The 14,161-nt window shown below is 33.8% G+C and overlaps 1 protein-coding gene across 1 annotated transcript in view; it reads right to left on the reverse strand.

Moving 5' to 3' along the window:
• Window positions 1-8: 8 nt before the first annotated feature.
• The window catches only part of LOC106478256 (potassium channel subfamily K member 10-like), an 89,417-nt gene continuing 75,264 nt past the window's right edge, over window positions 9-14,161 (reverse strand). Inside the window, exon 2 of the mRNA XM_013938788.2 lies at window positions 9-4,692. Within this exon, the coding sequence (XP_013794242.1) occupies window positions 3,989-4,692 (704 nt within the window). The 3' untranslated portion in view covers window positions 9-3,988. The remainder of the gene's footprint in view (window positions 4,693-14,161) is intronic.

The raw sequence follows: 14,161 nt of genomic DNA on the forward strand, positions 1-14,161 counted from the left end.
TATAGTTTAATAACAAACCAAGAAGAGATTAAGATGTTAACTACAGCCTTTCATCACCAAGAGACTATATGACTATATAGTTTAATAACAAACCAAGAAGAGATTAAGATGTTAACTACAGCCTTTCATCACCAAGAGACTATATGATTATATAATTTACATAAGGCAACAAACCGAGGAGGAATAAGGATCTTAGTCACACACCCTCATGACCAAGAGATTACCTAACTTTATGAACTACAAAGAGTAAAAACAAATCGAAGAGAGATAACAAATTCAGAGATAGACCCTCTTCACAGAGAGACAAAATGACTACGTGAATTCCAGAGAATAATAAAAAAAACGAGAAGAGATAAAGTATTTATAAACAGTCCCACATCACCATGACTATAAAAAACCCACAAAGTAATAACAAACTGAGGCACGATAAAGAACTTAGAGACTGTCCATCATTATCCGAATGATTTGATGACTACGTAAATTTCTGGACCAATAACTAAAATTATTAAAGACGGATCTTCATCGACTAGAATCTAATGATTATGTAGACTACACAGAACAATAACAAATCCCATCCCAGACTACATGACCACGGAAAGTCTCTAAGGCTGGAAACAAAGATTATTCAAAGGAGTACAAAATAGAATATTCTTTTTCTCCGAAGCGTGATTATGTTCACGGTCCACTCTTTGGATGTTAACTGATTTTTGAAAACGTCTTTATCTCACATATAACCATTTCGGCTTGTTTTACATTACAAATAGCATTAACGAACACGTGTTAGGGGCTTGAAAATTGCAGACTTAGGAAACATTACGCACGTAGCTGGCGATGCTGTTCACATTAATAAAACGTAGTTTTATTTTGTTCTTGTTGTTTCTCGCAGTTGCAAAGTGCAGTTTCTTGTAAAATCGCTGTTAGATTGTACCCGGTAAAATGTAAAGTGGAGTTATTACAGTACAAAAGGGAAATGGAATACGTAACTAGAGCTCGGTATATAAGTTATGGAATTCTGTATATAATATGTAGGTGTGATAAATCATTGTTGAAGGAAGAAAGTATCCTTAACTTTAGGAGCAACTATAACACGTCATTCTTCCTTAATATTTCGGAGAACCCATGACACATAAGCAGAAAACAACAAACCTGGCTTTCGTGTTAACGTTATTGAGACTATTTGTTTCGGTTTTAAACGTCACTACCCAGTAAGTCCTAAACCTGATTGAAATCACTTTCTGTGTTTTACGTATAGCGTTATATTAGATATATGTTTGTTAGCAAGGGTTTGAATAATAAATCGATGAGGTACTAGTAAATTATTTTCTTTGTTGAAGTAGTGTCTGTTCTCCCTTAAGACAACATCATTTCAGAACAGATTTATGTTAGACAGCATTAACTTTCACCATTACTTTTTCATCATTCAAATATCAGTCAGTCACCGTTCTTTTGTTATGATCAACTAGCTTTGTGTCTCGTCTGTACTTTATTTCTTAATAGAAAGCAGATGCTACCGCCGGGTTCTTGAAACAAGAAGTATCTAGATATAACAACTTACAAGAAAAAGGGACAATCCGAGTAAAGCTAAGTGAGTATCATATGGGATCATTTTCAACTTTGCAATTGAAGTAATAACTCTCCTATCTCCTGATCATTTGAAGATTTGAAAAATAATTCTGAAACAAAAGTAGGTAATTTAAAACTTACAATTACTCAAGTATTTCCACTGCACACCGAAAACATGACCCTGCCGTATGCCTTGACTTCCTTTCAACTCTGGCTAATGTTGTTTCCATTGTATGCTGAACACATGACCCTATCGTATGTATGCCTTGACTTCCTTTCAACCCTGACTAATGCTGTTTCCATTATATGCTGAACATATGACCCTGTCGTATGTATGCCTTGACTTCCTTTCAACCCTGACTAATGCTGTTTCCATTATTTGCTGAACATATGACCCTGTCGTATGCCTTGACTTCCTTCCAACTCTGACTAATGTCGTAAGAGCGAAACTTTAGTGGAGTATACATAGATAGGTTTGAGAACATTAACGGACTACAATCATCTGTTGAATGAAAAATGGACGACGTTATGGCTTCTATACTGATACTTTCTTCACATGCAATAAGGGTTAATACTAAATACGTTATAACCTTGTTACGGTTAAATTTTTATAATTGATTTTATTCTGTTGAAGTTCTCTCAGTGAAAGTGCTACAAGTGACTATGGAAACAGCTACTATTTGATAGAAACTACATTACTGTGTAAGGCACAATGATGTCTGAATTTCACTGAAGCATTAATATATTGTCGTTAACCAACACTAGAAGACAGACACCTTCTTCACTATGAGAAAATGTGGGTTAGTACGTATTAGTCAAGTCTGGTTGTGTACAGTCACATCTAAGTCGATTTATACAAACTTTACCTCTGCTGTGAAATACTTTTTCTTGAAATGTGGTAAGACAGTAAACACAGAGAACAATTGTACAGGGAAATACAAACTCAACTAATAGTTAAAGCAGGGTAACATAGGAAACTATTAGATCAACTCATGAGTAGAGTACAGTTATATATGAAAAATAAATACTCAACTCATACATAAACCACGGTAACAAAAAGTTGTATTAGGTCAATTCATGAGTAAGAACACAGTTATACATGAAACTAGAAGTTCAACTCATAGTTAAAGTACGGCAGTATAGGAAAGTATTAGGTCAACTCATGAGTAAAAACACAGTTATACATGAAACTAAAAGTTCAACTCATAGTTAAAGTACGGCGATTTGGACACTATTAGGTCAGCTCACGAGTAGAGTATAGTTATACGTGAAACTAAAAGGTCAAGTCATAGTTAAAGTACGGCGATTTGGAAACTATTAGATCAACTCATGAGTAGAGTATAGTTAGTTATACGTGAAGCTAAAAGTCATAGTTAAAGTATGGTAAAATAATAAATCTAACATTTTCCTCATGATTAGAGCACATTTATAGCTCAAGTCATAGTTAAAATACAGTAACATAGAAAATTGTTAAATTACCTCATGACTAGATTGTAGGTATACATGAAACTAAAAGCTCAAGACATGGTATGAAGTATGGTGATATAGGAAATTATTAGATCAACTCATGAGTAGAATACAGATATAAAAGAACCTATAGGTTCAACTTCTAAGAAAAGTAAAAATACAGAGCAAATTAAAAGTGGATCTCAAGACTGGAGCGCAATTATACAAGAAACAAAGTGTTCAAGTCATAGCTAAAGTATTGTTATTAAATAAACTGAACTTTAAATTCATAATTATTATACTGTTATCATTTTCCAAAATAATTTTCCTACAAAATTTTAAAGTTGATAATTTGATAAATTATCAAAATCTCAGGTGGACAGTTATACTTCTAATCCTCCTCCCCAAACTCTTGCGGTTCTCTTATGGGTTCATATTGTTCTTGTACCTCTCATTTCGGTTTCATACTGATCTAATTTTCTTCTTCCTCCTTATATTATTGTGTCTCTCTTCCGGTTTCATACATTTCTAGCTCTTCTACTCCTCAAACTCTTTTGCTTATCTTCGATCTCAAATAGCTTTAATCCGCCTTTTCATAATCTTGTACCTATTTTTCAGTTTTGATTTCCACGGTTCAAATCTTCCTCAACAGATCTTTACTGTGTTTCTTTACAGTTCTATAAGAACCTTTAGTCCCTTTCTAGACCCATTTTTGTAAGATTATTTAGTCTCCGTTTAGATTTATTTACGCATGTCTTCCAGTTCTAAACCTCAACCCAAGACTCATTCCTGCGTGTCTCTTGAGTCTTAAGATTTTTACTCATGCTCCCAATCTTTTTTTGTTGCTTGTTCCCCCTTTCATTACAATTCTAAATCTTGATCCCAAATTAAACGACCTTATTTGACTTTTCGATCAAGTCCTTAGCCTCTTTCCTTGAGTCTGTTTGTTCACACATGATCCATCAATTCGGCCTTTGACTCATGCTTGCGTGTCTTCTCTTTCTCGTATTATTCCAAGTTTTCTACCAAAGCTCCGTAATTTACGGATGACCTCCTCCTGTACAAGATTGAAGCACATGGCGATTAAAGCCATGCCTCCAAGCAAATAAAATGAGCAAATGACCAACGTTTGCTGAGATCCTTCAGCATCTGAAACGACAGTGTCACCAGGAACCAGATCCCCAAACCCAACAGTACTCAGTGTGACGAAGCAGAAGTAAGCGCCATCTAGATAGTCCCACCCTTCCCAGAGCGAAAACAGAAAAGCGCCCCCACAGATGTACCCTGTAATCAGTGCTAAGCATAACGTAACTGGTACATTGACTCTTTGTTTCCCATAATCCTTTTCTTCTGAGATTTCTTCCGGCAGGGCTTCCATCTTGATTTCATCTGGGAGAGGTCCACCAAACTTACTGGGAAAATTTGGGTTCAGAGAATTGTGGGTATTTGGTGTCGTGTCGTGGAGAACGATGTGATGAACTCGATAGTGCTCAGGATGTCGGCGTCGACGTTTGTCTTCATTCGGTTTACAATCACACAACCACCCATAGATGTACTTGAAAGTCTTAGCTAGCAAGTCCCCGATGTTGGTTAGATAAAGAAACATTAAAGGAATGCCGATGATGGCGTACACGATGGTCACTAGTTTTCCCCAATAGGTCTTGGGAGCGATGTTTCCGTAACCTGCAAAAACAAAATAAACTAAAATTATTGAACAATGTTTTATGCCTAAATGGTTTGATAGCAATGTTTCCGTAACTTGTAAATATAAGGTAATATAAAATTATCGAAATAAAATAACATAGAATGTATTGACTATTGAACACAATTTTCTACCAGTTTCGTTTAGGATAGATATTGTAGTTCAATTTCCGTAGGGTTTCATACGTTATATTAAAACGATTTTGGTGTCGCACCACCTTGACCTGATTCTTAACTTTGACCCTGACACAGTATCTAGTACTGATCGTGAATCCTTTCGAAAAAGAATTGTCATATGCTAAATATCAGTTTTGGAAAACTTTTTTACCTATCTACCGGTAAAAAATGGCACAAGGGTTGTTAGAGTTATCAAGGTTTCTTCAAGTGCACTGCTATTTAAATCTAGCCAGGCATCCTTCATACAATTCTCTACAGTTTGTCTTCCTTTCCTGGATATTTCGTGGAAGTAACTTGTGTGCACGTGACTTGTGTCGATTTCCCAGAAGAAGATCTTTCTTGGTTGTGTTGTAATTTTCCTGAGCCACGTGGATGGCTTTTGTTATTGAAATAGTGTTTGTGGATCTTCACCTGATAGAAGACGTTGTACTTTACTTACCATGACTGCGGTATGACTATTTTCTAATTAAACATTTTATTCTAAATATTATAAATTTGGATCCACAAATACTTTATCTGGATGATTCTGGTGCTCCGTGTTGATTAATCTTCATTCATTCTTCAATACCATTAAGTACAATGGATACTCCCATGTTGGAAGTTCTAAATTCCTGACTGAACACATCTTTATGATCTGAGTGTATGAATATTTTGCGTCGGTAAATTCTGTCCCAAGTTTCGGTGGTATCACACTACCTACTAACGCCAAAGAATGTCAAAATGTAGTATTGGTACATTCCGTTCCACAGCAACTTTATATTGACTGTGCTTGTCACGTGAGATCGTTTTAATACAATGTACTCAAACCTATTTATACTATAGTAGTAGTGCTGCATATTTTGCAGATATGTTAACAATAAATAATCGGTTCTAATTGATTTGTCGAAAACGTTACATTAAAAAAAAAACATTTTTAAAAGCTGGTGTCAAGAAATAGTTAATGTTTTTGTTCTTAACCCGTAAGAATTGTAAACGTTTTGATATTCCAGACAGCACGTGAATGGGTGCCTAAAGCAAAATACAATACTTCTCTTCTAATTCAACACAAAGAAACGTTAGTGGTTTCTGTTCAATGATAAAATAAATTAGAGATTTAGAACTGACAATTCTAACTTGTTCTAAATCCCATTATTTACGATCCTGTTTTTCTAAACGCGAAAAAAGAGACGCCAAAAAGTGACATCCTGGCGCCAGAAAATCTTTGATCTTAGTCGGATGGTATATGGTGTAACAATAAAGAGAAAAGGATTATGAAACAAGGATAATAATTTATCATTATTTCTTTACAATTTTGTTTATTCTTGTGACATGTTGAAACTGAGCCTGGGCTTCTCTGATATATTTGATAAATATAATGATATGATAAGAATTAGTTGGTTGTTTTTGTTCAACATTTCTTAATTTACTGATACAATAATAATGTGATAAAATTTAATTTGCTGACTTTTCACTATTTGATAATACTGACAATAGTGACTTGACTGACTTTCTTCAATACTGTTATGATATTTAGTAATATGATAACAATAAATTGGCTGAATTTTTGTAATATTGTTTACATTTAGTGGTATAATTACATTAAGATGGGTGACTTTCTGCAATATTGTTTTAATTGGTAATATGGTAACAATAAGTTGGCTGAAATTTCTATTAATGTAAATAAAATAACGATCTACATCTCGAGAATGTATCTGTACTGGCTCATTATTTTATTACAGTTTCGTCAGGAGCTATTAATATACAAATTCACTAATCCAGTTGAAACTAAATTGGAAAACCGTTATCGATTAATCAAACATTAAAGCACGAGTCTAAAAGGTTCAACTTATATGAAAAATGATATAAAAAGGCGTTATGGTATGAACGCCTTTTACAATCTGGCAAAGCATAATTATAATTAATTATTCTTGTCATAAGACATTAGTATTAGGCCTATTGTATTTTCAAAAATTACATTCTTTATCTAATTCCTTGGGGATTTTTATGAATTAGAAGAGTGTATGATAATAATATTACAATCACATTATATTTGCCATATCCATTGCTGACGACGCGTTACCCTCAATTCAGAGCTATTTAGGCCTGCCGGGATATAACAAATATGGTAGTGGTACAACAGTAGTTGCTATGATGTGAACGTCTTTTACAAGCTTATAATTAACTAGTAGATACCCTTTGAAAAAATTCAAAAGTAAATTTCCTAAAAAAAAATAGTGATGAACCCAATTCTTGGATCAGGACGTATATTCAATATAATTGTCTGGTGGGCCGTTTACAACCGTTTGTTTTGTCATTCCAGGTGTTATTTCAATAAGAAAATTTGTATTGTGGTTTTTAAGCAAATGAGTCTGACTGCCATGTAATGTTGGCAGAAATGTTTAAGTTTGGATGCAATGGATGCATCTAGCACAATAGAACACCCAGCTTAGCTAAGTGGCCACGGGGATTATTTCCGCTGGATGTCACCGTTCCTTGTCATTTACTAAGCGCAAGAAAAAAACTACTATCGAAATGAACGTTTTAAACGATTGTCATTTTTATAAGTGTCAAAGAGGAGATACTCAATTCAATTCAAATCAATATATTCGACATGATACAGTAAAATCATGCATGTATGAATATCGACATGAAATATATATATATATATATAAACCGAACAACAGCAAATATATACTCATATACGTTCCTCTCTTTTTATATTTTTCCGTTAATGCTCCTATCTTCCAAGTGTTTGTTTTTTTTCAGTCAGAGTGTATATATATATATAAACCAAACGACAAAAAATATTTCAATACTTTTTTCTACAGAAGAAATATAAAAACTATATGGTTAATCTTTAACTGATTACTACATTTAAATGTTTTTTGTTGAGTGTTTTTTCTTGCGTTGTTTGGAATAATACGAATAAGTAGTCATAATTCTTATTTTAGGAAAGTAAATAATCTTCAGCTTACACAAATCAAAACTCATTTCTGCAAAATAGCAAATAAAAAAACAGCAAAGTAGTTATTCAAAAGTTAATAATCATTTGTATTATGTACCTGTTGGAATATGAAATACGATAGTCATAATCATTTGTATTATGTACCTGTTGGAATATGAAATACGATAGTCATAATCATTTGTATTATGTACCTGTTGGAATATGAAATACGATAGTCATAATCATTTGTATTATGTACCTGTTGGAATATGAAATACGATAGTCATGACTCGAAATGGAAGTTAAAGAAAATCGGAATTTTAACGATTGAATTTTTATCTATAGTACCTTATGTAGTAAAGTTTTTCCTTTAAATATTTAAGTGTTTTCTATCTGGAGTAAATAGATGGTATCTCCAGCTGAAGCCTTTTTTCACTGATGCATTTTTTTAGAAAAAAGTTAAGTTCACTCATCTTGGCTATCCGATATCATCCTATAAATTACCCGGATGCTCTTATACAATATCCAATGTTTGCTTGAAGGACAAGACATAGAGCAAAAAGTGCTTCCAGAAGCTTAAGAAACTGTTTCTAGGTTCACTATAATGGGTAAATAAAATGACTTTCATATGGTTCTTGATATCTCCTTAATGTCTGTGTCATTTTTCATTGGTCACGTGTAGCAGACTTAGCGGGAAACACTACTCAAGGAGAAACTAGACGTCTTTATAAATTAATAACAGAGGCTAATTAATTATTGCACAGGTTATTAAAAAAACTTATTATATTGCACCTAAATCCGGCGAGTACACAGAAAAAAAAATTTGACAGGAACAGCTATGGACTATAGTTTTGAAAATATCAGCTTCCATGGTTACTTAGCTAGATCAACGATAAGGGAAGGAGTGTTATTTGTATTTATAAATACACTTGGTAAGCTTCTTGCTAACACATAAATATATGCCTCCAGTGGCACAGTGGTATGTCTGCGGACTTCCAATGCTAGAGACTGGGTTTTAATACCAGTGGTGGACAGACACAGATAGCCCTTGGTGTAGCTACAAACAAACATAAATATATTATATTCTTTAAGAAAGTGCGTGCAACAAACGTAAAGTATTAGATATTATATAGTAAATACACACATTGTTAAATATATCACGTATTTAATAAGTGCATTTTGTTTGTTTGTAATTAAGCACAAAGCTACACAATGGACTATCTGTGCTCTGACCCACCACGGGTATCGAAACCCGGATTCTAGCATTGTAAGTCCGCAGACATGCCGCTGTGCCACGGGGGGGGAGGTAATAAGTGCATAGAATACCAACTATATTACTTGTTAATAAGTACATAAAATACTAACTATATTACTTGTTAATAAGTACATAAAATACCAACTATATTACTTGTTAATAAGTGCATAAAATACCAACTATATTACTTGTTAATAAGTACATAAAATACAAATCATTTTCTTCTAGTAAAAGCGTAAAAGAGAAATAACTGAATGATTGTAAAGAAAACTCTATATTTAATATAATTAAGTTTTAAAAACTCCTTTTCCTAAGAGAATAAAATTTCAACAGCAAATCATTAGTCTTATTCCGTAAATTTCGGTCATAGTACAAGATGTTTCAAAAACTGCCACAGAAGGTTTCCAATATGCTTCCGACCATATCAAACTTATCCCGAGTTGAAGATACTGCAAGTACCATCTGTTCTGGAAAGTGTTTGTTGGTCTACGCAATACCCTACACATTGCCACACATTTTATTCAAATCGCCAATCTCGTATTGTTGAAAGAGAGAGAAAGAAGACAAATAAAATCACACACTAACTATTTATGCAGTATAACGTAGTTTTGATATAAAATGTAACAAAACTACGTTATACTGCATAACGCAAACTTTCCTCAATAAAACTTTGTTTTCTCAATGTGCTTGTAGTGGATTTTGTTCCTCTACAACGAATTGGTTTTAAAATATAATTATTTTAAATAAGGGGGCTTTCTTTATAATCGCCATGTATATACAATAACATGCTATTTTATGTACTATACCAGTTCTATTATATATTAGTTAAAGCGCAAGAAAGGCTTAATACACAAAAGATTAGAAATATTATATACTATTATATACTAGTAGGTTCACAAAATACTAATTATATCTGTTACTTTTCACCAATTAAGATTTTCATTAATAAAAATAATTCTGTATTTTGAATTTTACATCGTAATACAGACTGTTCTGACTAAATCCTACTAAATCAACAACAATAGATATGTATAGATAGACAAACATACAGATAGATAGACAGAAAAGCTAAGTGATAATTGAATCTTCACATAATTCAATAGACCATGTGGAATAATTATATTGCATTTATTTGAAGAACACATTTTGTTTGCCAAATTTATTGGTTTGGGAAGAGCTTTACTCTAACAGCTGTAAGTAACGTCGCTAGGGAAGTACTTACTACGAAAGGCCCTTTCAGAAGTAAATGTATTCCCAGGAAATTAAACTTTCAATTTTTGAAGGTTTTTTTTTGCCGTCTTTTTATGATGATTTACGGATTAAAAAAGAAAGTCCTTAAAATACATTATAATTCATTACTTCACAAAAAGAAACAGAATTTATTTGTTTGGATCATTTGTTTTTGTTTGTTTATTACAGTGTGTGAATTCCAAATAACTTTTTTTTTTTTTTGGTTAAAACAAAAACTTGTTTGTTTATATTGTACTGGTTCTGAAATCCGGACTTCATAAAACTAAAACCAAACATACTTTGTGTATCTCTAAATTTGTTACAGACTCGCTTAGTGACTATTTTTAACGTACACCATTTGCTGTAGAATCACTTAGTGCCTGTTCCTAACGTGTAGCATTTGTTACAGAATCACTTAATGTCTGTTTCTAACATGCAACATTTGTTAGAGAAGCGCTTAGCGTCGGAACGAGAATGGCTCAGTAGTTAGTGTATTTGATTGTAAATCTGAAATTCTGTGTTCGCGCCCAGTTTCCAACAAAAAAAAAAAAAGATCGAGCTTCGCATTTTGGGGTGTGGGTGCATTATAGGAGTGACGTATTCGATTATAGTAGCTCACTAGTTGGTGGTGGGTCTTGTTCGTTAACTATCTTCCCTCTAATCCAGTGTTTCTCAGCTGGATTTGTCAGACGACCCCTGCATCCGAGCTTTGGTCGTCGCGACTACAGGGATTAAAAATTATTGATGTTTCTTAGCGAAGTTCGTCATAGTTCATAACAAAGATGATATGTGCACCTCTCAGACACGTCTAGGACTTCAAAGAATGTTGAGTCAGCGCAGACAGCTCGTGATCCCTAGGGGTCACGACCCATTTGAGAAACACAGCTCTTGTCTATTATTTTTAAATTGGGAACGGCTAGCGCAATTAGCTGTCGAGTAACTTTGTACGAAATTCAACAAAAAACAAATTAAATGTCTATTCTTAACATGTAACATTTTCTACAGGCTCGCTTAGTGGCTGTTTTAACATATACCATTTGTGTTCCTAACATAAAGCATTTCTTACAGAATTGCTTAAAATGCCTATTACCAACATGCAACACCTACCAAAAACTCACCTAGAGCTTATTCTGTACATGCAACGCTTGCTACCGACTCGCTTAATGTTTACTCTTAACATGTTTGCTAGATATTCGCTTGGTACTAGTTCTTAACATGCAGTATTTACTATAGATTTGTTAACTGCTTAAAGTGCAACATTTGCCACAAACTTGTTTTGATTGACAAAACAGGTTACAATTTTAAAATATTGTAACTGTTGGTAAATTATATGTTAACAATATGGCTGGACATTTTGTGTGGGATTACAAAATATACGTAGTACACTAGTTAACATTTTTCAAGCCACTAGGAAGTTTTTAGATGTAAATAACGCGTATTAATTGAAGCATTTAGGTAGTATTTTAGCTGTTACTCTCAGCGCGTGTATATATCTCAAATTAAGAGAGCTACAAACGTTATAACTAAACGATGTTCTATATCTTTCTTTAAGCACACAAGTTTAAGAAAACAAATTTAGAACAGACTCTAAGACAAAGTAAATAATTGTAAATGCATACAACTCAGTCTCACAAAATCCGAGATGATTCTTCTATACCATATTGATCTTGTACCTAAAAGCTTCAATGTTTGAAATCGAGTTCTGAAGAGACGACTGGTTTTCTCCAAAGTCTTATCGTCCAACACCATTTTGATATCAATGGGATGTTTGCGACAATCTCGGATGTTTTTATATTATAATGAACTCCAGATGATTTCCTTCTTCGAAGGTTTTTAAGTGGCACGTTAACGAGTTAGGAAAGAAAGATGGATTTATGGCTTGTCGCTTCAGATTTGGCATGGCTCCATACCACCAGTAAGAGTTTAAAGCTGTATCATTTAACATTTTTCTCATCTACTCATATCTGTGCAATAATAAAAGTACATTTTTTAAATAATTCAAGACTTCTTTATTTGTGGTTGACAACTTTATTCTTCTTTTTCATTCATTCTTCCAGAATTTCATACTAGAATGTTCCATTTAGATCTCAAACTCTAAAATATCATGCAAACGTTGCCGTGTAAATGATGAAAAGAGCGTTATGCAACTCTGTAGGTAAAGTTAATGTTGTGGAGAGAAAGAGGCAGATCAGAACATCTCTTGTTTCGAGTTCAAGAGCAAACATTAATGTAAATGGTAAGGCTTACAAAATACAAGGTTAGGAAACATTAGTGACAAAAGCCTACAATGTCGTTTAAAGAAATGTTCAGAAAATATCAGTGAAGAGACAATGTTAGACGTACTACTTCGTTTTGAGGAATAATGTTGGTAAAATATTAACGTAGAGACAAAGTTGGGTAAAAAAAGTCACTTTGATAGCAATATTTGGGAATATTAGTGTAGACACTAACGTGTACGGATCTCTTCTGAGAAACAATGTTAGGAAAATATTCGACTAGAAACTAATTTACGTGTACAAAGTCATTTCGAGGAATTATGTTTGGAAAATGTCAATGTTGAGACAAAGTTGGGAATATGGAATCATTTGGGATACAATTTTAGAGTAAACGCTCGGAATAAAGAAACCCAACATATATATAGTGATCTAAGTGATGATTTGAGAAATATCATACTGGTAAAGCAGTATCTTAACATTAGATTAAATAGTGCATTGGCCCGGCATGGCCAGGTGGTTAGGGCGCTCGACTCGCAATCTAAGGGGCGCGGGTTCGATTCCCCGTCCCACCAAACATGCTCACCCTTTCAGCCGTGGGGGCGTTATAATGTGACGATCAATCCTGCTATTCGTTGTTAAAAGAATAGCCCAAGAGTTGGCGGTGGGCGGTGATGACTAGCTGCTTTCCCTCTAGTCTTACACTGCTAAATTAGGGACGGCTAGCGCGGATTGCCCTCGTGTAGCTTTGCGCGAAATTCAAAACAAACAAACAAACAAGTAGTGCATTCTTATCGATTCATAAAATTATCGCAAACCCACTGTCCAACACAGCGCTATTTACGTATTGATTATCAATAACTCACATTGATCTAGATCTTTAGTCCGGCAAACTACTGCATACAGTTTGGGTTTCTTTCAACTATTTTCTATAGATCGGCACGTTAACACTAGGGCTCGCTGGGCACGGCTAAAAAGAAGTCCACTGAGGTAATTTTGTGCTATTAAGAGACCATGAGGTACAGAACAAATCTACAATGGAAGCATCCGGCATACTTTCATGGCGGAGAAACGTTATATACTTAACTTTTCTCTGATAGCAAAGAGTGCCGCTGTTTGTTTTTAGCTTTTTCTTTGATAAATCAAATCATTAGTTTATTATATGATGTTGAGGAATTTCATGTATTCCTTTACTTGGAACATTGATGAATTAATATTAAGTTCCAATCAAAGCAACCTACCTATATCGTTCAGAACTAAAAATCAACTGAGTAATAAAACATTTCCCAAAGTGTTGGGCGTGTTCCTCAGGGGGGACTCAAATGATATCTTTGGGGAGGCGCGAACTATTAGGGCAGAGTCAGTAATGCAATAATGAAAAATTAAGCGCTTTAATATATATAAACCTGGAAAAAAGTTAAGCACCCCCGTGTTTTTTTCAAGTGATTCAGATTCGACGTTCTTGTGACTGATTATAAATTACCATTCAATCTAAACGTGTTTATCAAATGAAATTATGCATTATTGGGCACAAGAAAACAAGATTATCGCCGTAAAATAACAATTTTTAATTTACATACCATGACATCAAAATATGGACAGTTTTCACGCTTAAAATTATCTTTAATAAGTATTGTCAGTGAAAGCTCAAAA

Source organism: Limulus polyphemus, unplaced genomic scaffold (genome assembly GCF_000517525.1).
Source record: "Limulus polyphemus unplaced genomic scaffold, Limulus_polyphemus-2.1.2 Scaffold194, whole genome shotgun sequence".
NCBI lineage: Eukaryota > Metazoa > Arthropoda > Merostomata > Xiphosura > Limulidae > Limulus > Limulus polyphemus.